This window comes from Danio rerio, chromosome 19 (assembly GCF_049306965.1).
Source record: "Danio rerio strain Tuebingen ecotype United States chromosome 19, GRCz12tu, whole genome shotgun sequence".
NCBI lineage: Eukaryota > Metazoa > Chordata > Actinopteri > Cypriniformes > Danionidae > Danio > Danio rerio.
The window spans coordinates 2,661,879-2,688,053 of record NC_133194.1 but is presented as its reverse complement, the minus strand read 5'-3'; the positions used below and the strand labels follow the sequence as shown (position 1 = coordinate 2,688,053).

Below are 26,175 nucleotides of genomic sequence, written 5' to 3'. Positions count from 1 at the left end.
GTACCAAACAGAAACACACTATAGTAGCCTATATAACAGCTCAAACAAAAAATCCAATAAAACCAGCTGTTACACATTTAAAATACTATAGTCATTTATAGCAAAGGGAAATATTTTGGAATGAGCATTATATTGTCTGTGCGTGTATATTATATTCATTCATTCATTTTCTTGTCAGGTTAGTCCCTTTATTAATCTGGGGTCACCACAGCGGAATGAACCGCCGACTTATCCAGCGAGTTTTTACGCAGGTGAATTGGGTTGGCTAAATTGTCTGTAGTGTATGAGTGAGTGTGTGAATGTGTGTGTGGATGTTTCCCAGAGATGGGTTGCAGCTGGAAGGGCATCCGCTGCGTTAAAAACTTGCTGGATAAGTTGGCGGTTCATTCCGCTGTGGCGGAATAAAGGGACTAAGCAGGCAAGAAAATGAATGAATGAATGAATGAACCAGAAGTTGCAACCGTTTTTTTTTCTGTATTGTGACACAGTTCTAAACAGAATATTAAATGAGAAAACAGTGGGCGTGGCTTGTTTTTTCTACCGAGAGCTGATTGGATGTGGTAAAGTAGGCATTTCATTCAGAAAGATGGGGAAAGGGTTTTTACAACCTAATAGACTCCTCCTGCTCACCATTTAAGTTTGTTGTCAAAACTGACAGCTGGAGGGCGTGTTTAGGTATATTAGCCACGCCCAATGCAGACAAATAGAACTGAAAACAAACATGAAGTAGATTTTCAGATTTTAATTTTAGATTACAAGGGCAAACTTAAGCACAGATGAACTGTTCACCACAATACTTACAATGTGAGCTAACGAAATCAGTATGGTAAGTTTTGTGGGCGTGGCTTGTCCACTGTAAACTGAGGGAAATCGGGCGGTGCGCGATCAGAAGCATGGAAAACAGAGAGAGAGCAGCGGCAGCAGCAGGAGAGCAAAGTTAAACCAGCGGCGTTTACGCATCATGGAGAGCATCATCTTCGCGCACTGATCCCTTTTGGAGAAATCACTTCAGCTTATATTCATCTTCTGGATTTAATGTGTTCGGTTTGGGATCTGTGAAGGCATGGTGTAGTGAAGCGGTCAGGAAGGATGCCCGAGCAGAGATGTGCTCCAGCCGGAAGATCATCTGGAGTCTGCTGGTGCTGTCGGTGCTGGAGATCGGGCTCGGGGTGTCCAGCATCGCGCTGGGCGCGGTGGGCATCAGCCGAGCAAAAGCGCAGCACAAGACCCAGCAGGGCGACGCTTCTCCGGTATGGAGCGGAGTGTGTGTACGTCTCACTTTTATTTAGTTTCTTCAGCACAAATAAATAATCCAAACAGCCGCTTTATCGAAACTCTCAGCGCACTGAATGTTTTGGGCAATAAAACTGTTTAATTGAAGTATTGTCTAAAAGTGTTTGGGTAAAATATGAACAAAACCAACTGCTGCTGGGTTTGTTTTTTTACATTTAAATTCACAGGAACAAGATTTACCCAACTTTGGTTTGAAATAACAGCATTTTGTGTGTGCATTATTATTGGTATTATTAAACATGAATTGGGATTTTTGTGTGTGAATAGAGTACTTAAATGCGCCATTAAACTACCATTGTACAGTGTTTTAACATTAATTTTGAAATTGATGCTAGTATACACTGCAAAAAATGCTTTTCTTATTTAGATTTTTTGTTGTTTTAAGTCCAAATATCTAAAAATTCTTAAATCAAGAAGCATTTTCTAGACAAGCAAAACATATTGTCTTGTTTTCAGAAATAATATGGCAAAATAAAGTGAGTTTTTTCTTAAAACAAGCAAAATAATCTTATGTCGAAAGCAAAAACAAGATTATTTTGCTTGTTTTAATGAAAATTCTCTTAATTTTGACACATTAGTTCTTCAAACAAGACAATATGTTTTGCTTGTCTAGAAAATGCTTCTTAATTTAAGAATTTTTAAATATTTGGACTCAAAACTACGATAAATCTAAGTAAGAAACGAATTTTTTGCAGTGTATTACACAAATCATAACAGAGAAGCAGCAACTAAAAGATATTGAAAAAAGTAGAAAGAAAACATAATTTTTTAAAGAAAAATTAATTTATTTTTAAAATAATAAAATACATATCGTGAGTAATGTGATCATATAGTTCAGTAATTTAGTAAAGTAAATCTAATCTAGTTGAATGAGACAGTTAATGATGTGTGTTTACATAAAATACACAATTAATTAATTAATTAATTAATTAATTAATTAATTAATTAATTAATTAATTAATTAATTAATTAATCAGATATGCCCCCCCCTCAATGAATATGCATTGTTTATTTTTTTGTGCAAACTTTAAAAATTGTGTTTTCTGTGGTATTTATGAAGCTGTAATTTGTTTTTCAGGATGTATGTGTAATCTTCATCATCAGTTCATACATTAAAAAATGCTGGGTTGCATTGACACAACACTGGGTCGAATGAGTAAAAATAATTGGATTAAAAAACATAATTTAGATGAATTCACTGTAGAATGAACCGGCAACTATTTCAGCATATGTTTCACACATCGGATGCCCTTTTAACTGCAACCCAATACTGGGAAGCACCCACACACTCTCACATTCACTCTCACACACTACGGACAATTTAGTTTATTCAATTCACCTGTAGCGCATGTGTTTGGACTGTGGAGGAAACCCACGCCAACACTGAGAGAACATGCAAACTCCACACAGAAATGACAACTGACCCAGCCGGGACTCAAACCAGTGATCTTCTTGTTGCCAGGCGACAGCGCTAACCACTGAGCCACCGCGCTGCCATGTCATTTAAATTGAATGTAAAATACAAATCCATCATTGGGTTATTCATGTCCATCTTTGACCCCACATTGACTTAATATAACCCAGCAATTTCTTAACAGCTTCATTTGTGTGTGTTCATGGCTTATTCTGATCACTTAAGGTCTAATCTGCTGTATCTGAATTGAGTCACACGTTTCTGTTTGATAGTCTGTCATTTGGTGAATCTCTAAAAAGGTGATCACGTATGCCGTGTTGCTTTTCTCTTAGTTTCTTCTCTGTGGGCTGTGTGGGATGCTGTGTGCACGGAAGAGGACAGGACTTATTGTGAGTACGCACTTCACTATCGTACTGTGCACGTGCATATTCTGCTGTATTGTTCAGTAAATAATCCACTACACAGTTGGTCATGGGGGGCTCAGTGGTAAGCTCTGTAGCCTCACAGCAAGAAGGTCACAGGTCCCGGCTGGGTCAGTTGGCATTTCTGTGTGGAGTTTGCATGTTCTCCCTGTGTTGGCGTGGGTTTCCTCCGGGTGCTCAACTAAAGACATCCTTCAGATATTATATTAATAATGTATAAACAGATTTTGATGGGTTTTCTTTGTCCTCAAATATCTTCTGTGTGTGCTAGTAATTTTTATGCATCTTTTTCAAAACATTTCACTTTAGAGCTAGATAACTGAGCCAAACTAATGTAGAGAGACATAGTTAAGTGTGTAGGAATTACGCGTGATTTTTATTGTTCTGTTTTGATTTTTTTTAAACATAATTTTGTCCAAAATCTGTCAAATTCCACGAGATTTTAAATAAAATGGTTAAATAAATAGCTTTATTTTATATTGCATCACTGAAATCAAGCGTTCCATTTCTGTGTGGAGTTTGCATGTTCTCCCCGTGTTGGCGTGGGTTTCTTCCAGGAACTCTGGTTTCCCTCACAGTCCAAACACATGCGCTATTGGGGAATTGATTAACTAAATTGGCTGTAGTATATGTGTGTGAATGTGAGATTGTATGGGTGTTTCCCACTAGTGGGTTGCAGCTGGAAGGGCATCCGCTGCGTTAAACATATGCTGGGATAACTTGCGGTTCAGGCGACCCCTGATCAGGCCGTACTCGCACTATGTACAGTTGCCTTGAAGCACACTTGTCGCCCCTCCTGCCTCACCCGACTGCCCGCACTCACATTGCATTCGGGCCTGAGCACGCTTATGTCATCGATGATGCGCTGTTCAGTTTAAGAAGCGCTCTCGCTCAGCACGGTGGAGATTTCTTTAGTTATATTGTTTTAGTCGTTTGATATGCAGTGACAGAGTCAAATATTTCGGAGAACAAATCAGCCACTTTTGACGCTCATAAACGATCATAAAGCCCATGTGCTGCAGGAATTAAGAGGTTTGCTGGAGGTGCAGTGAGGGGTTTGCGTCTTTAATAAAATATGAAACTTTGTGTACATTAAACATTCATTCATTCATTAATTTTCTTGTCGGCTTAGTCCCTTTATTAATCCGGGGTCGCCACAGCGGAATGAACCTTCAACTTACCCAGCAAGTTTTTACGCAGCGGATGCCCTTCCAGCTGCAACCCATCTCTGGTAAACATCCACACACACACACTCATACACTACGGACAATTTAACCTACCCAATTCACCTGTACCGCATGTCTTTGGACTGTGGGGGAAACCAGAGCACCCAGGGGAAACCCACGCGAACGCAGGGAGAACATGCAAACTCCACACAAAAACGCCAACTGAGCCAAGGTTCGAACCAGCGACCTTCTTGCTGTGAGGTGAACGTGCTACCCACTGCGCCACTGCGTCGCCTCATTAAACAGTATGAATGATTAATAAACACATATGAAACAGTCTCTTAAAGTCATGTCTCGTCTTAAGCAGTTTCAAGCCCAAGTGAACCGCGCTCAGACACACCTCTTCCAACCGGGCCAAGTGAACCATGTCTGAGCCCAATTCAGAGCACTTACACTTCTCAAACGTAACAGTAACTGTTTTTCTGTAAACATTTCAATGAAAATATCTGTGGATTTATTATTTTTTTGCACTTTTTTTCAACAAAGAAATTTTACCGTAATTTTATGGTTTTTGTTTGGCAGCCGTAGCTGCCAGTCATTTGACCTTTTTTTACGATTTTTTTTTTTACAGAGCAAGTAATTACAATTTATTACTTAAATTTTTCATAATTTTATTTGTACTTAAAAAAACAGGAAAAAACAATGTGCAAATAATATGGCAATTTTATTGTGTAAAACAGGAAAATTGCTGTAACTTGTCATTAATTATATAGTACATGTAATAACAGTCAATTTCGGATATTGTTTGTAATTTTTACGGACTTCTAAATATATAATTTTAAAATAACAGAAAAAAATACTGTATAAATAAAACTGTAATTTCCCTGTATAAAAAACAAAAATGTCAGTAATTTGTCTTTAATGATAAAGTACCTAAAATGAAAGTCAAACGGTTAATTTAGAGAGATTGTTTGTCATTTTACTAAGTTTTGAATATGATTTGAAAAAAAAAAAAAAATTACTGTAAAAATATTGAGATATTTTCTGTAAAATTCATTTTTTTTATAGTGTAACCTGTATATAATGTTGAATATAATGCAAGAAGAAATCTGATAAGGACAAAATTCAAATTTTACCAGTGAAAACAAATAGTCTAATATTGTTGTCAATGACAAATGACAAGCGCATGTCTTAAACATATTAATTCAACGTCAATATTATGAATAGTTGTATTTTGATGTCATCATTTTACTGTGAATTAGCAAACAGGACATATTGAAAGTCCTTAAAATTAATTAAAATTTAGCATTTTAATCAACAGTAGACCTACACATAGGCCTAGTATTATTAGTGTTGTTTTTATGTTTGAGAATTAACAATAATAATAGCCTACTCATAATCTTTATTTTATATTTACAAAATCGTTACAAGATCTTGATTTTAAGCACAAAAAAATCGTGATTCACATTTTTTCCAGAATCATGCAGCCCTGAATGTAAGGAGTTTATTATTATTATTATTATTATTATTATTATTATTATTATTATATACACCACAAAAAATTGGATTTATTACATTGTTTTAAGTTAAGTGGATGTAAACAAATTATTTGGTCTGAATGTAAACAAACAAAAAATAAGTTGACAATTACTCAATTTAATTTGTTTGTTTAAATTCAACCCATAGAAATAGTTTGCAACAACTTTGAAGAAATCATTTATTTCAGTGTAGCACACACACACACACACATGCACACTCCAACACACTCTCAATAAAATCTGCTGCGTAAACTTTATGAATGCTCTCTTTTTTGCATATACAAGTACTTTTAGCATCAGAAAATACACCCTTTACTGTGGTGAGAACCTAGTGTTTCCAACTGTTTAAACATTGATGAAAAACTCCACACCGACGAGGGAAAAACTAAACATTCACTGAGAGTTTGTGATGAAGATGAGCTTCTTTCTTCATGCAAAATAGATTTGAGGATTGAAATTGGATGTAAAGTCAAAATTATTTGCCCTCATGTGATGGTTGGATTTTTATTTCCTTTTTCAAATGTTTTTGCTAATGATGTTTAACAGTGCAAGGAATTTTTTTCACAGTATGTCCCATAATATTTTTTCTTCTGGAAAAAGTCTTATTTGTTTTATTTCGGCTAGAATAAAAGCAGTTCTTGATTTTTTAAAAGCCATTTTAAGGTCAATATTATTAGCCCCCTTAAGCAATGTTAGTTTTGGATTGTCTCCTGAACAAGCCATCATTATACAATAACTTAATTACCCTAACTTTACCCTGATTAACCTAGTTAAGCCTTTAAGTGTCACTTTAAGCTGAATACTAGTCTCTTGAAGAATATCTAGTCAAATATCATGTGCTGTCATCATGGCAAAGATGAAAGAAATCAGTTATTAGAGATGAGTTATTAAAACTAATATGTTTCGAAATGTGTTGAAATTAAGGAAAAAATGCACAGGAGGGCATATAATTCTGACTTTAACTGTATCTGCTTTATATTAAAGGTTTAGTGAAGGCGGATCAAGGTAGGACAACACAAGAGCTTAAAAATCTAATGTAGGTCAGTACTAGTTTGTTTGGGGTGTGAGTACAGTATATAGATGCACATGGCCATGAATGAGAGCGTCTGAATATCCCAGGACACTTCACTGCAGATTGAATTAGTCGCCCCGGTGGAGAGTGTAATTCGCAAATCGATACTGAAGTGGAACTTTAGTCTGAGAGATCTCTCCTGTCCGGCTCTTTTCACATCATTGCTTGTTTTTCCCTTTGATTCCATGTGTTCGGGCTTTTATCTTTGTCCTCAAACACGCTTCCACCGTTTGCCATTTTATCTCTGAGCCTTTCCTGCTGATTGATTTTGTTTCGTGCTCTGCTGTAATGTTATTGTGCGGCTAAAAGGAAAAAGCGTCTGTGTAATGGCTGCGGATTCCTGACAGTATCGTCAGGAGCTACTCAAGAACACTTAGGCATTTGGTCTGTAGAGTCATATTGACTTTTAGCCCCTGCGGAGAGCAAGGTTCAGATGCTTAAACAGCCTACAGAAAGTGCAGAAAGAGCATGTTTCTCTCCCGTGTGCAATATGATACGAGCTGCGTTATGAATGAAATACTAGCATAATAGTAGTGCTTTTGCATAGTGTTTGGTTTTACGGTGTATATTACCGTGATATTTGTACATATGCATTTTTAACGGAAGTGAAAAAATGACTTATGCTGCTTCTTTAAGCTACTTATTTAATATGAGTTGAACCAACACAATTCTTGTGTTTTTTTTTTTGTGAAGGGACAACTTAATTGTTTTATGTTCAATCCACTTTAATTTGTAAAAAACAGTTAGGGTAACTTAATCGAATTGTGTTGGGATGGCATAAGGGCAACACAGGCTCATTTTGAATACATACTACATGGATATGAGCAATAAAACATGAGTAGCAGTGCGATAGGGCTGTAATCAGCACTGGTGGGAGGCGTGCATGGGCTTGAGGCCACAGGCTGAGTGCTGTATTGTCCCACCAGTGATGATATACAGCTATATCGCACTCCTACAAGTGTGATATTGCATTTATACAACAGTTCAACAGCATATTTGTGAATATAATAAATAAAAAATCAAACACAGAGAGTCTAAAAACCCTTTTCAATGAGGAACCACTTTCTTCCGCCATTCATTTACATCTGCAGCTGACGTCAGAACAGCAGAAACTGAAGCTCTTTCACCAACGTCACTTTAAAGCTAGTGTTTGAATGATTCTCTAGCATAATGTCTAAAGTGATGACAAAACAGGTGTTTTTGCTCACATTTTAAGATTATAAGGCGGAACGGCATGAAATGCCATCAGTCTACAGAGATTTCACAGTATTTCTCTGTTGCAATCGGTATCTCAGTTTTGGGGCCACTACAGTTAACATTAAGGGTGCCCCTGTGTGTTACTTATAGTAACATTTTGTGCATGCAATATGTGTTATTACATACTGTTTGTGCTACTGAATACATTTTATGCACATTCATTGTATACACAATATGCATTATTATTAATAATAATGCAATATTACTAATATTATTGCTACGTTTCTGGAGACCGCGGAATACGTCTCGGCGGGTACGTACGGCTGCAGTTTTTGTTTTTGCGAATCCGCGAGAGGCCGCTGTTGCGAGCTTTTTCGCACCTCGGACGCCTCTCTCGCGTGAACCTGCCGGAGGCCGCTGTCCGACTGACCGGATGATTGGTAAATTTTAAATGTACCTAAAAAAAAACAGGAAAAATCACTGTGTAAATAATACGGCCATTTTATTGTATAAAACAGACAAATTGCTGTAATTTGTCATTATTTATATAGTACATAAAATTACAGTCAATCTGTTAAATTACAGATATTGTTTGTCATTTTTATGGATTTTTGAATATAATTTAAAATAACAAAAAAATACTGTATAAATAATACTGTAATTTCCCTATATAAAAAACAAAAATGTCAGTAATTTGTCTTTAATGATAAAGTACCTAAAATGAAAGCCAAACTGTGAATTTAGAGAGATTATTTGTCATTTTACTAAGTTCTACATATAATTTTAAATGACAAAAAATTACTGTAAAAAATGTAGGGATATTTTCTGTAAAATTAGTTTTTTTTTTTACAGTGTAGGCAAAATCCAGGCGGAAATCCCCAAATAACAGTTTAACTGGTTAAAATACAGTAACATAACGCATAACTGTCCTACAGTAAAATATGGTTGATATTACGGTTGATATTACTGTAACAATGCAGTAAATACAGTAAGGAAATACAGTTAAAACTGTAAATACCGTTAACAGCACAGTAAAAAAAGCATTGGCAGTCACATGCTCATAATGCAGTGTGCATTCAATTTAGTGTAAGTGACATTTTTTTTTTTAAAAAAAAACATGATTTAATTTTGTATTTATTATGAAATGGCATAAGCAGGGGATAGTAGATGAGCATACGGCAGCAGTTGCGGCACACTGCCTGTGCTTGTTCATCCAGGATAATGTGTTAATATGCTGCTGTGCTGGACAGTCCGAAGTTCTTGTGTAATTTGAGGTCAGATCTGTCCTGAAGTGTTGAGGTGGCAGTTTTTCTCCGCTGGCAGATAAACTCACTGTCTGGACGGTGGTCTGACCGATTACAAACTCACAGAGCAGCACAATCCATTCTCCGGCACACAAGGGTTTCGTCTTCATCCTCCGTATACAGTATTTCTGCTGTGCCGGACGCTTTCCCGTTAAAATACTTTGACCTTTATGAGCAGGGAAATCCGTCTAATCTGCAAAGAAACACTCTGAAACATTAGCGCTGTCGTTTTCCAAAATCTACTATAGTGATGTTTTAATATTCAGAGAAAATTTGAACAGTTGAAGTGGTTTTAATTTTTATTTATAAAGGTAATCATTCTAATATATAGTATAACTACACTTTATATTTAAAGGGGGGCTATTATGCAAATAATGTTTTAAGCCCATGGTGTGCATTGGTATTGTGAAAACATGCAGCATATGTTACTGTGGTTGGCACTGTGGCCTGGATCAGTTGGCATTTCTGTGTGGAGTTTGCAAAACTAAATTGACCATAGTGAATGAGTGTGTATGGGTGTTTCCCATCCGCTGTGTAAAACATTTGCTAGATAAGTAGTTGACGGATACGTTCATTCCGCTGTGGCGACCCCTGATGAATAAAGGACCTAAGCTGAGGGAAAAGGAATGAATGAATAAATACTCATTCTGGAGTTGCAGCTGATCACAGAGAGTTGGAACAGATCTTTTAATCCCAGTTTCTTCGCAAATCTTGTCCTGTGAACATGTTTATATGTATAACTACGGGGACATGTTAATATTTGGCTGTCAATCAATTTGGAGTGGTTGGAAAACACCTCACTCCTACGTCACGTTTTGGTGGGCCTCGAAATCAATGGGATTTAGACACTAATTTAACGTCAGGAAATTCTATAAAGGAGATTCATTGTGTTTCTATTACTCCGATATGACTGCGGACGCACTATACTACACACAGTTCTGTCTAAACAGCTTGTAAAAGTTAATTATAGCTACCCTAACATTACTAACATGAACAAATACTGTATTGTTCATTGTTTGTTCATGTTAGTAGCTAATATCAACTAATGCGTCCTTACTGTAATAATATATGTTTGTTTTGTCTCTCAGATGATACTGTTTTCGTCCTGCTGCATTTGTGGGTTGATCTGTGGGATCCTGAACTTCCAGTTTGTGCGAGCGCTGGTCAAGCGTCCCGACACCATGCGCTCTCTCCATCTGGCCGTCATGTCTCTGGCGTGTTTGGGCATCAGCAGCTGCACTCTGTCCACATGGCTGACCTGCAGACTGGCCAGCAGCGAACAGCAGCGCATGTTTCTGGAGAGAGAGCATTCGCTGCATCACTCGCATGAAATGGCCGAGAAGGTACGCCTGGAGCCGGTATGTTTGTTCAGTCTGCATGTGTGTGTCTGTCGGTGTCTCTCACACACTTCAGCTTCTCAGCATTCAACCTTTTATTTGTATTAATAAACAGCTACGGTCAAAATTATTCGTCCTTTTTTCTTTTTCAGATATTTCCCAAACTATGTTTAACAGATTCAGGAGTTTTTCACAGTATTTCCTATAATATTTTTTCTTCTGGAGAAAGTTTATTTGTTTTTGTTTTTTCTGCTGGAATGAAAGCAGATTTTATTTGTTTTATAACTATTTTAAGGTCAATATTCCATTAAAGAAAAATTGGGGGAAATAAAGAGGAAGGCTAATAAATCAGGAGAGCTAATAATTCTGACTTCAACTGTATGTTTGTGGAATTAGTGTGACCTATTTGATGCATTTTATTCTAAATAATGAATTCAACACAGGCTCATTCTGAAAACATACCCCTGTGTACATTTCTGGAGATCGCGAATTATTAGCCAGAAGTACGTATGGCTAAATTTTGACTTTAAAACGAACGCTATGGGGCGATATGACGCCGTTCCTTTTCGCGCTTACCAGCTGTCCGCTTTCCTCCATGTGGACGGCTTTCCCGCTGTTACCAGTTCATCCAGTATCCCACCATGTATGTCGGCAGACTTGAGACACAGAGGAGTTGATCACAGCGACGAGGTTTGAGTCTGGCGAAGAATAGTTCCAGAAATCAGGTAAACCAAAAACAGATGCCAAAAAAAATCTAATAAATAAGTAAATAACAGGGTGAGATGATAAAATCTGAAAACTAGGTAAAAATCAGATGTGGGCTTTTCTTTTTCTTGTTTTTCAAAACACTGTGGGTTTGTTTTAGGGAAGGTAGTGGGCGCTGGTCAATCGGTGCTTTTGAAAACACTATCGGTTGGGTTTAGGGAATTGGATGCGTGGGGTTATTGGTCAATTCGTCGGTCAGTCAGTCAGTCAGTCAGTCAGTCAGTCAGTCAGTCAGTCAGTCAGTCAGTCAGTCAGTCGACAAGGGTCTCTGAGAACAGCAGGAGAAAAGGGCCCCCGCAAGAGAAATTGGAGATCTAAAAAGTGTACACAGCGGTCTCTAACTGATTCGCGAAAACAAAAACTGCAAAAAAAATAATAATAATGTGACGTATCCAGAAATGTAAATAGAGGTAGGTTTTCAGAATGAGCCTGGGTTGAATGAATTGATTCATTTAAGTTCATTATAATGTAATGATTGTGATATTTTTAAGCATATGTCATATACTGTATGCCATTTTGTTATTGTAGAGTTGCTATATACTGTAAAAAAATATCTGTAAACAGTTTATGTATTTTGTGTGTTTTTTCCTTTATTTGTGGTTGTGAATTGCATTATGGGATGTTGATCTGTGCTTTTCTGATGTAAAAAATTCAACTATACAGTTTAAAAAAGTGACGTTTATTAACATTTTAGTCTTTGAAATAATATAACGTATAAGAAATATAGAAATTAGTCTGTAAAATAGCAGAATATGTACAATATAGCACTTTAAAATCATTAATGTTCATAAAACTCACCTTTTTATTACTTTTCAAGATTAAAAGTTGTTGGAAGAAAGATCAAGGTTCCATAATGCATTTCAAAACATAAATAAACAGGAAAAAATTAAAACATGAATCACAAAATACAGTGAATGTGTCATTACAGTCATCAGATTGGATGTTTTGGTATCTGGTTTCTTTAACTACAGATTAAAAATGTAAATTTTGACCAGTACGTTGGTTTTTACCACATTTTCAAGAGTCTTTGCGTCTAGTTTTTACTGTCTTCTGTTCCTTTGTGCATTATTGATGTTATAATCATGTCACATTTGGAGAGTGTCGCCAAGTTAAAAGCTAACAAAACCCTACTATTCTCTCACACACATTTACGGGTTTTTATTTCAACAAATCTTAACAGGTTTGTCCACTCTAAAAAAACAACAACAAAAAAAATTAATTAACATTTACTGAAAGTCTTGTGGCAGTATGGTGCCTCAGTGGTTAGCACTGTGGCCTCACAGCAAGAAGGTTGCTGGTCGAGCCTTGGCTGGGTCAGTTAGCATTTCTGTGTGGAGTTTGCATGCACTCCCTGCGTTTGTGTTGGTTTCCTCCAGGTGCTCCGGTTTCCCCCACAGTCCAAACACATGCGCTATAGGGGAATTGGTGAAGCTAAATTGTCCGTAGTGTATGAGTGTGAATGAGTGTGTGTGGGTGTTTCCCAGAGTTGGGTTGCAGCTGGAAGGGCATGCGCTGCGTAAAACATATGCTGGATAAGTTGGCGGTTTATTCCACTGTGGCAACCGCAGATTAATAAAGGGACTAAGCCGACAAGAATGAATGAATTAATTAATTAATTTTCCTTCAGCTTAGTCCCTTATTTATGCGGGGTCTCCACAGCAGAATGAATCGCAAGCTATTGGAGAATATGTTTCCGTAGCGGATGCCCTTCCAGCTCAAGTACTGGGAAACACCCATACACTCTTCAACTGACCTATAGCACATGTGTTTGGACTGTGGGGGAAACCGGACCCAGGACAAAACCCACGCCAACACGGAGAGAACATGCAAACTCCACACAGAAATGCCAACTGACCCAGCCGGGGCTTGAACAAGTGACCTTCTTGCTGTGAGGTGACAGCGCTAACCACTAAGCCACTGTGTCGCCCAATTTAAATACATTAAATAAAATATAAACAAACAAACAACAAACAGTGCAAGTATATATTGTCCTGCACTGTTTACTCTACAGGCACACAGAATTTGGAAAATGTCCTATATTATATAATTCTCTATAAATGTCAGCTTCTCTCTCCTGTCGGTTTAAGTGTGTGTGTGTGTGTGTGTGTGTTTGCACCTCAAACTCTGCCGTGTGTTTGTCTGTTTTGCAGGAGGTCTTGGACAACACCAGCAACGGCATCTCTCAAATCTCCTACAGTGGACGCAGCGCCTCTCCGTGACAGATCTCCACCCACTCGCTCCACACCGCACACTCCTCACAGCTGATTGGCTGAGTGCAGCTGACAGCGCTTCACTCTGATTGGCTCAGTCTGACTGACAGCGCTTCACTCTGATTGGCTCTGTCTGACTGACAGCGCTTCACTCTGATTGGCTGAGTCCAGCTGACAGATGACATTCTCCAGTCAGTGTCCATTTACCTGACGACCTCAGTGAAGGTCAGAACTGAAGACCTTGACAACCAGCACTCGGAAATCTGACATCCGAGTCCGAAAACAAGCATGCAAAAATCTCTTCTCTCTCTCTTCTCTCTCCGACTCTCTTCATATTAGGTTTTTATTCACTCACAAAATGACTTCTGCTGCTTGTTGAATCTACTTCTTTAACCCTGTGCTGCTAGAGACGCTTGCTGAGGTGATTTTGAGTCTTAATTTGGCCACAACTTTCTCTGTGTTTCAGCAAATAGGGTGATTTTTGCTGACAAATCTTATTTAGACACATGTTTTGGGGAAAATGCTTTGAAAATTAAAACAGAATTGAGCAATACACTGTGTTGACTACCCTTTTGTTATGTTGGGGCTGTTTGTGCCCTATTGACTTCCATTATAATGACAGTTTTTGATTGACAGCATATAATCAGGCAATTCATGCAGAGCTCTCATCTGGGCAGCAGCGCTGGACCGATAGTGTGTGTGTGGTCACGTGATGTGCGTTTTCAGCGTTTTGGTGTGGACGGAGAGCTGTTCAGAAACGCTAGGTGAAACGCTAGTGTGTACGCGGATCGTTTTCACTCTAAAACGCCGTTTTAAAACTAAAACGCACTAGTGTAAACCTCTGTTTTCCTTTTCATCTGACCTTTTTTCATTCAGGAGCCATCTGGGACACCTCCATCAACCACAGACCTTTTGACCCCATGCATGTTGTGACATCTTGGTCATTGTGAAAACAAACTGAAAAGTATAAAGACATGATTGGCCGCCTTAAAATTTAGCGATTTAAAGCAAATGTATTTAAATGTTACCTTGTTATTAGCAGTTGCTAAAACTTGGACAGGCGACAATACTTTTGTCAGATAGTGTAGTGTGTGTGTGAATAATGCCTAGTTCACACTAGAGGATTTTAAGCCTGATTTGAGCCCGATTTGGAAGTTAACGAGCTCGCCGACAGATCGGGCTGTGATCGGGAAAGAAATCTGCGGGTGCTCGGCGCTCGCCGCTCTTTATGTGTGAACTACTAAACAACGCATCAACGAGGCTCGCTGACGCTTCGCCGACACCTCGCAGACGGAAATCCTACATTCAGCATGCTAAATATTCCAGAGCAGTCGGCCGACTCAACCCCACGTGTGGTCAGATGTAGTGACGAGCTGCAGCCAATGAGAGAGCAGATCAGCATGCCTGTGTGTTCAGGAGCTCAGCAGAAATGTCTGTGATTGGTCAGAATGGGCATCAGTGCACTCGCTTCATTCTGCGTTAGCACAGACATGAGAGTAGACTATATTAACTGTGGAACTAGAATTCTGTAACTATTAGAAATACCATACTGCTCATTCTGACCGTTCTCACATAAAACGCCATACTGTCACAACATATTTTAATATGAGATATTAAAATTAAGCTTTGAATGTCTGGCATCATATTTAATGACACCATTACCCTAAAAATATCATCTTTTTTTGGCAATACAGCCTATAAATATGTAGTTAAGATACTGGAACACGCAAAGGTCTTGGCTTTCATTTTCACTTTTAAACAGGAGCTATTTAACAGCACAGAATCTGCTGTTTTGAAAGATATCTGAAGTAAATTGATGTTTTTGCCATCAGAAAGTTTTGTTTATGTTAGCAGGAAGTTACTTGGCAAGAAAATGCACACATATTTAAAGTCACAGTGAAAAGTATCAGACATGCATGCAGTCATTTTGACCAATTTGGTAATTTCAGGCAGAAATGCTCAGTTCTTTACTGTTTTGTAATAAAAAAAATAACAATGTCAGAAAGAAATACACTGATAGTTAGAAAACGGCAGGGTGTTATAAATATGTCAGTTTTATTTCAAAGAGTTATAAAATTACAAAAATTAAAAACTTTCTGTGTATCTATCCACTGGAACCTGCAGATGAGTGATTAATCCGCTGATAAATCAGCTGATTTGACGATGTTTTTAAATGCTTTCTCCAAAGCTTGAAACGCTGTCAGTGATGTAATCAGCACAAAAGCAGCCAATAGTGTTGAGCTTTTTTCTGACGACTCCTCCCTCAAATTTTCATTGGCTGTGGTTTGGTAGCTTGAATGAGCTGATGGGGAATGAGATGTTGTCAGATCATGTAGTGTGTGACCCCCCTCTTGTGGATCGTTCACGGAGTGTTGAGTAGTGTGAACACCACAGAGATTAAAAGACACAAAGTCAAGTCATGTAGTGTGAACGGCACAGCGATCTGATGATGTTTAAAATCCTGTAGTGTGAACTAGGCTTAAGAGAGACCTTTGTGCATTCATCTTGACATGTCTGAGAAAATCTAAATAATCAGCTCAGCTTTCAGAACACAGTAAACACAGTAATTTCTGCACACACACACACACTATAATCTGCTGTTTTACTCCACATATAAAATCCAGACACTTGTCTATGCAGGCCTATCTAAAGGGTTAATGCTTCAAACTGATGATCGACAGTAAAAATGACACATTTTAACTCTTCCCAACAAGGAAAACCACCAACAATCAAGGAATGCATAATTATAAGCTGTCATGCCTTTGCATTATAATGGAGATTAATGGGGCAAAAACAGCCCCCAACATAATGAAAGGGGAGTCAATTTGAACAGAACACAAGAGTTAAAATGAGTTGAAACAACACAGATCTTATGTTTTTTAGGGATAACTCAATTGTTCAATGTTTATTGTTCGATTCACTTAAATTTGTAAAAACGATTAAGTTAAACTCAATAGATTTGTGTTGGGACAGCATGAATGAATTGTGTGGAACCCTGCATTTTTACAGTGCTGGGTGGGATCAGATACAAAGTAGTGGATAGATATAAAGGGTGTTTATTGAATTATTTGATTGGTACGGCAAAAACTGCACTTTGGAAGTGAATTGGTTCAGTTGATGCAGAGTCAATGTTATATGTTTGGTAAAAGGAAGGATAAAATATTAGAAATTAGTGAATAATCTTGAATTATTTCTTTTTAGTTGAATTTTAGAATAGAAAATGTTGTTTTTAAATTCTGTTTGAAATGAAGAGATTCTGGACACGATGTAAAAACAAAGCTTTGTTCAACCTTTCCCTTTCTCTCTCTCTCTCTCTCTCTCTCTCTCTCTCTCTCTCTCTCTCTCTCTCTCTCTTTCTCTCTCTCTCCCTGTATCTACCTAAAGGGAATGTTCAATCTGAAATTGTAATCCTGATATTGTATGGTAAACTGAATGCTTTTATCCTGATCGTATAAGATGCACACTGTAAAATGCCTGTAAAGATATTTATTGATTTACAGTATTTTTATATAGAGGCTTCATATGAAAATTAAATAAAGATGTCAAATGTATTTTGTGTCTAAATGACTGATCAACACCTCACACAGCATACATTTGGTTATTTATTTATATATATATATATATATATATATATATATATATATATATATATATATATATATATATATATAATATTTACAATATAAAAAACAAACAAAAAACAAAACATAAGTTATTAAATACTTTACATTGTAATTTTACATTGTAAATAGTTTGACTTATGATAAATATTATGTCAGTATTGTGCCATTAAAATTATATTGCATCAAGTTGCATATCATTCAAGCTTATTTTTTTAACTTATTATGCATTCCTTCATTCATTCGACCTACATACATGCATACCTGTTATTCACCTATTTCAAAACCACAATAGTTATTAATTGCTTCATATTATAATTTTAAAATATAACTAAATAGGATTAAAAAATAAATAGCATGACTAAAATGTATATAATGGAATTTGTACAACAATAACAGACAATTTCATAATATAAACCTCCAAATAAAAATAAAAAATGTCAATATGTTTGCCTATAAAATTATAATAAATTAAGTTGCATGTGATCAACGCCAAATTTTAGCTTTATTTATTTAGATCTCTTTATTACGATATAATAGAGTGGGGAAAGCAATGCGTCACAGCAACTAAAAAAAATTTATTATTATATTTATGCAGTGTGTGTAGTTCTCCTCCTCCCCGCTGGCAGTCGCGCGTCTCTCCGCGTTCAAACCCACGAGCAAACACACCACGTGCTCCTCCACATGTGTACAGCATGGCGAACTGGACTCAGGAGGACGGAGCTCCGACACCCGTCACAAATCCTTCTGAAGTGTCGCAGGTCTCCGGCGGGAGTGTCACCGGCGGCCCCGCGGTGACTTCGTGCCTCATTCCGTCATTCGCGGAAGCTGTGAAGTTGCTGAAGGCCCGATACTCATGTCTGGTTCTGGACACTCACCGGAGACACATCTCCCTGCCGCCAGTACACCTGAAGAAGAAGAAAACCGGCATACAGGAGCAACTCAACGCAGAGCTGCTGAAATACTCTAACAGGTGCAGCATAAACACATTACTAGAAAGTATCTCTATTAATGACGTTAACGCTTTGTTTACATGCGCGGCTCCAAGAGCTGATGCACGGTTCTGGTGTCATAAGAGTGATTTGTATATACATGGACAGCATATTTAAAGGGACAGTTCACCCCAAAATTAAACTCTGTCATAATTTATTTATACTTCTTTCTCATACTTTTTTTCATTAAGGTAAAACTTGGGTTTATATTGGTACATTAGTTAATTTTTGACGACTTATGACAGGCCCGTAGCCAGGGGCCGTTTGGGTGGTTCGACAGAACTACCCCCCACCCCCACCCCACTGACAAAGGTCCGGAATTTGCCATTGCTCCAAAATGTTTGCCACTATATTCTCAATTGATCTACGTTGACTGCTATATCATCATAATTTGTGGGAATAACCCATCAAAGGTGTTAAGAAAACGCACAATACGACGCACAATGAAATGGTCAGAAGCACGAAAGCATCTTATTAAAGTTAATTTTAATACTAATTAGGCTGTGCATAAAAATCTAAAATCAAAAAGTGTTCACAGGGGAAGCTTAAATAATGTGTCGGTGCTCTTTATGTAAGGGATTCAGGATTCTGCCTAGTTATCTAATTACCCTAGTTAAGCCTTTAAATGTCACTTTAAGCTGTATAGAAGTGTCTTGAAGAATATCTAGTCTAATATTATTGACTGTCATCATGGCAAAGATCAAATAAATCAGTTATTAGATATGAGTTATTAAAACTATTATGATTATAAATATGTTAAATAAAATCTGCTCTCAGTTAAACGGAAATGGGAGAAATAAACAAGGGGAGCTAATAATTCTGACTTCAACTGTATAAACTTGTTTTTGGCCCACCTGGAATGTCACTTGACCCACCCTAAAGCTTGAGCCGGGCCTGGCTGTGCAGCTTTAATTTAGGCTTTTAAAATCGGGGTGAATTGACTGTCAACGGAGAGAGAATTTGTCCGTTTTTTTGCTATAAACTTTCAGTTAACATCTATTATTATGAATAATGTGAAATTATTCACTTTTTAAGCTAAACTAAACCCATAATAATCATTCTGAGTAAAGAAATCTCCATTTGTTCTCTGGTTTTGCAGTCTGGATGGTGTTCCTGTGGCGTATGACAACATTAAAGTCGTGGGACAGCATGGCAATATATATGACGATCAGGGATTTATTCACTTCAACATCGAGGCGTCTTTCGTGATCTTCAGACCAAAGAATGGATCAAGGCTGATGGTATGTTTTTTTTATCTTCTTTGCATTTTGTTGCAAAAACCAGTAAACAGAATATTTGAAGTATTTAACATTTATCACCTCAACAACAAAAGTTAAAATAAGTTGTAAAATAAATGGGGTATATGCCGAGCTAGTGCTGTTCCTATGCTGATACACTTCCGGTGACCTGTTATTATGAACTTTTTTCCATTTTATACGGTTCCTTATACAGCATCAATGTTGTAATGTCATTAAAATACATTCAGTTAAATAAACTTTAGCATTTATTTAGTTGCACAAGCGTAAAACGAGACAAAAAGCCGTTTACTCGCACGCGCCCGTCGGAATCGGCAGGCTAACGCAGAAGCTCCATTAAATATACTGGGGTAAAATAAATGCTCATATTATAAAGATATGACGGGGGAAATGTAATTTAATGCAGTACTTCCTGCACAATCTGAGACCCACTTTAAATCGGACATCACTCAGCTAGTGGAGATCGCTGATTTTTTTAAAGAAAACAGACCTTAAACGCGCCGGATTATGTATTGGCATTCAATTCACCGGAAGCGCTTAACCCAGGTTACTGGCAAATTAAAAGTCCTATTAGCATGCTTCGGCATACACCTGATTGATTTCTACACTTAAAGAATAAAATGGGAATAAAAAAAACTAATTAAATTATTTAAATTCAATATTCCATTTTATCTGTCTGTGTACAAATGATATGAAGGAGGACCAAATTTTTAAAGTCTCGAATTTGCCTTTTATAATTTTTAAAACCAAGATCATCAGACTCATCTCTTCTTCATCCATTGTGAAAGAACCGTTTTTGGAGTGTTTTCCGTACAATAGTTATTACAATCTATAATAAGCTCTTTTTTTTTCAGTATTCCTCTTGCAGATTCTGCAATGTTTATTATTGCAGATGCACATATCGCAATATTGATGCTGAACCGAAATATTGTGCAGCTCTAATTTAATCTTATTTGGATTTTTCTGGCAACATGGGACTGGTTTTGTGCTCGCATTTATAATTGGTGGTGCATCGGGGAAAATAAGTATTTAACACGTCTCCATTTTTCTCAGAAAACATATTTCTAAAGGCGCTGCTGACTTGAAATTTTCACCAGATGCTGGTAACAACCAAAGAAATCCATATGTGCAAAGAAAACAAATCTAATTAGATAGTTTTGTGTAATAAAATGAATTGACTAAGGAAAAAAGTATTGAACACATGAAGAAAGGGAGGTGTTGAAAGGCTGTAAAAGCTCAGACAGCAGCTGAAATATCTTAGTAGCTCTTCAGCTCTGCCGTTCCTCAGTGTAAATGAAGATCAGCTGCTTCAGTCCAACATCTACATCAGCAGGAGGATGAAGGTGAAACCAGGGTGGATTTATTGGGTAAATAAATGACCCAAAACACAGCCAAGGAGAATCTTAGATGCTTTCAGAGAAAGAAGAGCAAGCTGTAGAATGGCCCAGGCAATCACCTGATCCGAATGCAATAGAGAATACAGAATAAAGCTCAGATTTGATAGACGAGACCCACAGAAGCATCAGGATTCTGACACCCTGTTGAAGTCTGTGAGAAACTCACACCTGAGCAATGCATGAGGCTTCACTCTCCATATGAGAGACGTCTTTAAGCTGCAGCACCAAACAAGCCGCTTATATAAAGTATTAAACACATTTCAGTAGTTCAGTGCTTGTGTCATTACACTGAACTAAATTGTTTAGCTTTTTATTTGTTTTGTTTTATTTTTATGTTTGTATTGTTTGAGTTTTAACCAAAATCTGGTTCAATTCCATGCCAACAGCTCTGTTAAAAAATATTATCCCCAAGAAAAAACAACATGACAATGTGTTCAATGCTTATTGTCCCCGCTGTATGTCTGAGAAGATCTGGAGATCCTGTTACTGATCTGAAGGTGTTTAATGTCGCGTCTGTGCCCTTTTACAGGGTGTGATTAATAAGATGGGAGCGAGTCACGTGGGCTGTCTGGTGCACGGTTGTTTTAACGCGTCAGTGGTGAAGCCGAATGCGCTGACCTCAGATCAGTGGAGGGACTCGGGGCTGTGTGTGGGACAGAGTCTGGAGTTCGAGGTCTTTCAGCTGGACGCAGACGCTGCAGGAGTTCTGCTCATCAGAGGACGACTCGACAGATCCAGGTACTGTACAACTATCCTCTGCAGATGCATAACACTAGAGGTGCTTGATATTGATGGAAAAACAGACATTGCCATATTTTGCTTTTCTGACATACATTTGTAGTCAAATTTATTAGCCCTTTTTCCATGTTTATCCAGTGTCTGCGGGTATTTAAAAGTTTCACATTTCAAAACCTAAATTTTAGGCCTTAACCACTTAAACTCTGCTGCTATTTGGGGATTTCCGCCTGGATTTTGCCGCCCCAAATTTAAAAGCTTCCCAAATCCACATGCAGAGGTGTAAATGCAAAAACTTGGTATACCATTTTAAAGGAAATCCTTTGAATTTTTACAAAACACTACTGAAAGTGTTTAGAATATCTGTATATGTCGTCTGTGTTATAATAAACACCTAAAAAAAGAGGCGCTTTTTGTATTTTTTTTTTTTATAAACTCAAATTTGAAAGTGTACCTTTTAGGTTCTGTGTGGTCTAGCGTGCTGTAATTAATGTTGGTGGTTCCTGCACATGTCTGTAATCATAGGAAAACAGAAAAATGTCTCCACCATAATCTCTGCAGAAGTTATTGTATTCCAACTGATGAGAGGTGCTGTACAAGCCACAGGGAGCGATCATTGCTTTCATATTTCACTATTCTTTTGTTTGATCAAACATAATTCACTGTGTTTGGAGCACGTCAGACATATAAAAGGATTACTAATGCACATCACCTCAAAAACAGAGGAGAATGGCCCTGAAGCGCACAGCATAGAGATGACAGCTGTCTGTGGTATCTGGGGCTGCTTATTGATCATAAATGTATTGTTTTCACTTCTGCGCCATGGAAACACCGCGATTCATTCGACAACTGTTTGATATGTGAATATAATTCAGTAAAAAGAATGCTAGAACCGTATGAGCACCGGCAAGAGCTTTCATTTGAGCTATAACTTGTACGTGTGTCAGATGAAAAATATGAAAATGAACCAATGTTCAATACCCAGCTCGAGTATCCAAAATACTGTGTATTTAAGTGTATATAACTTTTATACAGTAGAATAAAAACCAAAGTGATGCATATGTGCATAAAATATAGATTCTACACTTTCAAACGACACCACTTACGGGGGTCTGGTGCAATGCTAGCCCTTTAAATCTGAAAGTGAATGTCAATGACGTCACGGACCCGGTACCGGGTCTGCAGAGTTTAAGTGGCTAAAGGGCCATGAAACCCCCTTGTTTTCACACCTCTACTTTGGAAAAAGTCAGGAAAGTGGGCGTGTCCAGCTCTGTTTAGGGGGGTGTCGGAGGAGCAAAAGAGGGTTGATATGGGAGTGTTGATTTGGGACCCGCTTATTTTCAGAGTCGAAACAAACACACACAAATACACACACACACACACAGGGGAGAAGGACAGTGACTGTGTTTACATGGACATCAGTAATCAAATTATTTGCCAAATTATTAAATGATGGACTTTAACTGCAGTTTGGCTCTTTCATTCAGGAATTTCATTCATGTCCCTCGCGACAAACTGGATATTGGATTCGAGGAACTGCTGTAAGCGTGTATTTTTCATGCAATGTTTGATACCGCACGGCGAATGAGAGAAAAAAACCCTCCGCATTTATCTGTAACTTGGATGCACTCGGCAGGTAGCATCATAAAGCCGTGTGTGTTATTACGGCACAAAATAAAATGAAAATCCTACACAACGGGAATAGTTTGGTTGCGGTGCTAACATGTTTACACTCGGTGCAATAGTTAGTTCGATACGAACAAACTGAATAAACAAAGAGCACTGCTCGCTCACTTACCAAATCTGTAGAGACAGGACAATCACCAGCAACTAGAGCCGCGTCTGTATTAAGAGGAGACGAGCAGCAAATCCGGATCTCACCATTTCCAGATGAGAAAAGCTCTCGGGTAAACAATGTTCCTTAGACACGTATTGTTGTTGCGCGTCGCTTGCACTGTAATAAACACGTGAGTCCAGCTGCGCTCTCATAAAGAGAAAATGAAAACTGAAGCAAATTATAAAAAGTAACACTGCACGCTTGTTTTGCCAACACAACGCGGCGTCTCTCTGCCGTCTGAACACTGTAGCATTAATGAATATTAATGAAGTCGCACAATAGAGCGTGCTGATTGGTTTGAACCAAGCCTTCCTCATGCATTAATGCAGCACACTCAGAGATGTTATAAGGCACTCTCAGGTACAGACGTCCAGTCTACAAGCTGGAATACATGCTCAGATCTCATGACCGTGACGCAGCTTCAAAAACTTGTTTCAAACCGGAAGTACGAATTTAAAATAACGCAAAAACAACCAATTTTCCTTTTTAGTGAGATATATGTGTCCTAATAGTGTTTATAGCTGTGTGGGACACATATACCACTGTCAACAGCTCAAAACATGTGTTTTAGTGTTTCATGACCCTTTGATGGTCTTAAAAAGTCTTAAATTTGACATTATGATGTCTGCAGAAACCCTGTACTAATAATCATTTGTCGTCGGCTTTCAGAGTGCAGGAGCTCGTGGCCCAATTTGAACAAAAACAAGTGACTGCAGAATCAAGCACAGAAGCAGACGCCACAGAAGACACGGCCGGCAGTCCAAAACCCAAGAAGAAGAAGAAGAGGAAAAAAGACAAGAACGACACAGAGTCGTCAATGGAGGAGTGTGTGAACAACAGCAGCCTGCAGGAAACCTCCGAACACCAGCAAACCACAACAGAGGAGGACTGTAGTGCAAACGGACATCATAAAGAGAAGAAGAAGAAGAAGAAGAAAAGAGACAAGAATGATACCGAGTCGTCAATGGACGAGTGTATGAATAACAACAGCCTGCAGGAAACCGCTCTGGACACAACAGAGGAGGACTGCAATGCAAACGAACGACATAAAGAGAAGAAGAAGAAAAGAGACAAACAGCAGGATTCAGCGGAGATCGTGCCTACCAGTGACTCCAGCGGGTACATCAGTGATAAAACCAGCAGAAAGAGAGCGCTGGAGGCCGGCGACGACACTGAAACGCCTGCTGCTAAAAAGAAGAAGAAGAGCAAGTGATTTCTGTCCTGACTAAAGCTTTATGAACTAAATTAATGTCGCTGAGGTCTATATGTGTGATTTATATTTGCAGAATTTAATAAAGGAGTTTTCTTCTGGAGGATTTGCACGTTTATATTTGCCCGCCACTAGAGGGCAGTGACTTCACCCGTTTCTGACACACACAGTTAATGGGTTTTTGCCAAATCATTCTAACTGAGCAGTGCTACCAAGCTGAAAAAGCCTTCAGTGCCTCTTCTGGACATTTTTAGGATTTTGGGAACTAAACTGTTCATGTGATCCTGTTTATAATTGATAATAGTAATAATGATCTTGTTCTAAAAGTATTTCTACTGTTTTTAGTATTAAACTAATTACAATGAGGTTTAAAAGATGGCAAGTGAAGAACTGGTAACATCTTGTAATGCTTCTGCCAATATTAACACTACAACCGCCGGAGGTCGCTGTATACCTAAAATCACCAGTGCGGGTAAATCTAACCCAGCACAAATTTAGTTTAAAATTTGCTAAAAAATAATAATAAACATACTATTTCATTGTTTTTCACCACTGTTTACAAAAAGCTTATGAAATGATTATTTCAGGATAATATTATTTTAGGAGTAGATTAAAATATCTAAATTTGAGCCATCATACTCTAATGCAGGGGTTCCCAAACCTTTCAGCCCCAAAATACAATGCCAGTGACTCGCAACCCCCAATATCCTCTGAGGTGGTTCTAAATCTATAAGCCTTGCACACACGGGTGCACACATACCAATAGGCCCAAGTCTATATTGTTTAATCTGAGAACGCCACTCGGAGACCATCCTCTGTTCTGTTGTATTTATTTTTAATGTAGGCAAATGCTCTAAAGGTGTCAACGTTTAACCTGGTGTCATAAAATCAATTTGCTGTATCTGACACAAAACAGAATTATCCCAGGGGTTGCAAAAAAAAATCAAAAAGCTGATTGATTTTTTTTTCAGGTTTTAAAATGTTTATTATTAACATGCTAATAATAACTACTATTTTGTTCTCCGGCAGGTTATGGATAAATATGGTAATTCTAATCGTTTAATAAAATGAATTAGATTTTTGGAAATAACCAAGCGACCCCACCTTATGATTCTGTGACCCCCCTTAGGAGAGGGGTCTGGGTAGAGACTCGGTGCAGTGCAATCTGGGCTGCATCCAATGCTTTTTAATGCGCTCGCCTAACCCTACCCGTCATATCGACGTCACTCATTCCATTGAATGCATTGAGTCTGACATTGCATCGCTGAGTGATGCAGTTTCAGCTTGCATCATAAAGGCTGCATCCAGATACTGTTACCCCCGAGGGGTCCCGACCCCCACTTTGCAACCACTCCTCTAATGCATAACTTATTTCTCCAGTCTCTCCATCATTTTTTTTTTTTTTTGCAT

The 26,175-nt window shown here is 38.0% G+C and overlaps 2 protein-coding genes across 7 annotated transcripts; both read left to right on the top strand.

Moving 5' to 3' along the window:
- The first annotated feature begins 887 nt into the window (after nucleotides 1–887).
- Nucleotides 888–17,269, top strand: tmem196 (transmembrane protein 196). Of its 6 annotated transcripts, none has more exons than XM_001338873.9 (4): nucleotides 888–1,250; nucleotides 3,040–3,096; nucleotides 10,495–10,749; nucleotides 13,659–17,269. In XM_001338873.9, the coding sequence occupies exons 1-4, from the start codon at nucleotides 1,104–1,106 to the stop codon at nucleotides 13,725–13,727; spliced, it is 528 nt and encodes a 175-aa protein (XP_001338909.3). In that variant the 5' UTR covers nucleotides 888–1,103; the 3' UTR covers nucleotides 13,728–17,269. The 6 variants fall into 6 exon arrangements, with proteins under 6 accessions (XP_001338909.3, XP_009292217.1, XP_009292216.1 ...); XM_009293942.5 differs by having other exon boundaries at nucleotides 10,495–10,764; XM_009293941.5 differs by having other exon boundaries at nucleotides 888–1,268.
- Nucleotides 17,270–18,033: 764 nt separating this feature from the next.
- On the top strand, nucleotides 18,034–24,804 carry polr1f (RNA polymerase I subunit F). The gene is given in 4 exon segments (NM_001007153.1): nucleotides 18,034–18,311; nucleotides 19,430–19,571; nucleotides 21,513–21,721; nucleotides 24,225–24,804. Coding segments are annotated over 4 exon segments (1,173 nt in total). The 3' UTR covers nucleotides 24,769–24,804.
- The last annotated feature ends 1,371 nt before the right edge of the window (nucleotides 24,805–26,175 follow it).

What these genes read in the sequence shown, in the direction of transcription:
- tmem196 (XM_009293940.5), top strand. Translation starts at nt 1,104, where the DNA reads ATGTGCTCCAGCCGGAAGATCATCTGGAGTCTGCTGGTGCTGTCGGTG. An exon ending in CGGTATGGAGCGGAGTGTGT is followed by an intron (nt 1,269 to 3,039) that starts GTACGTCTCACT and finishes CTTTTCTCTTAG; the next exon opens with TTTCTTCTCTGTGGGCTGTG. An exon ending in GGAAGAGGACAGGACTTATT is followed by an intron (nt 3,097 to 10,494) that starts GTGAGTACGCAC and finishes TTTGTCTCTCAG; the next exon opens with ATGATACTGTTTTCGTCCTG.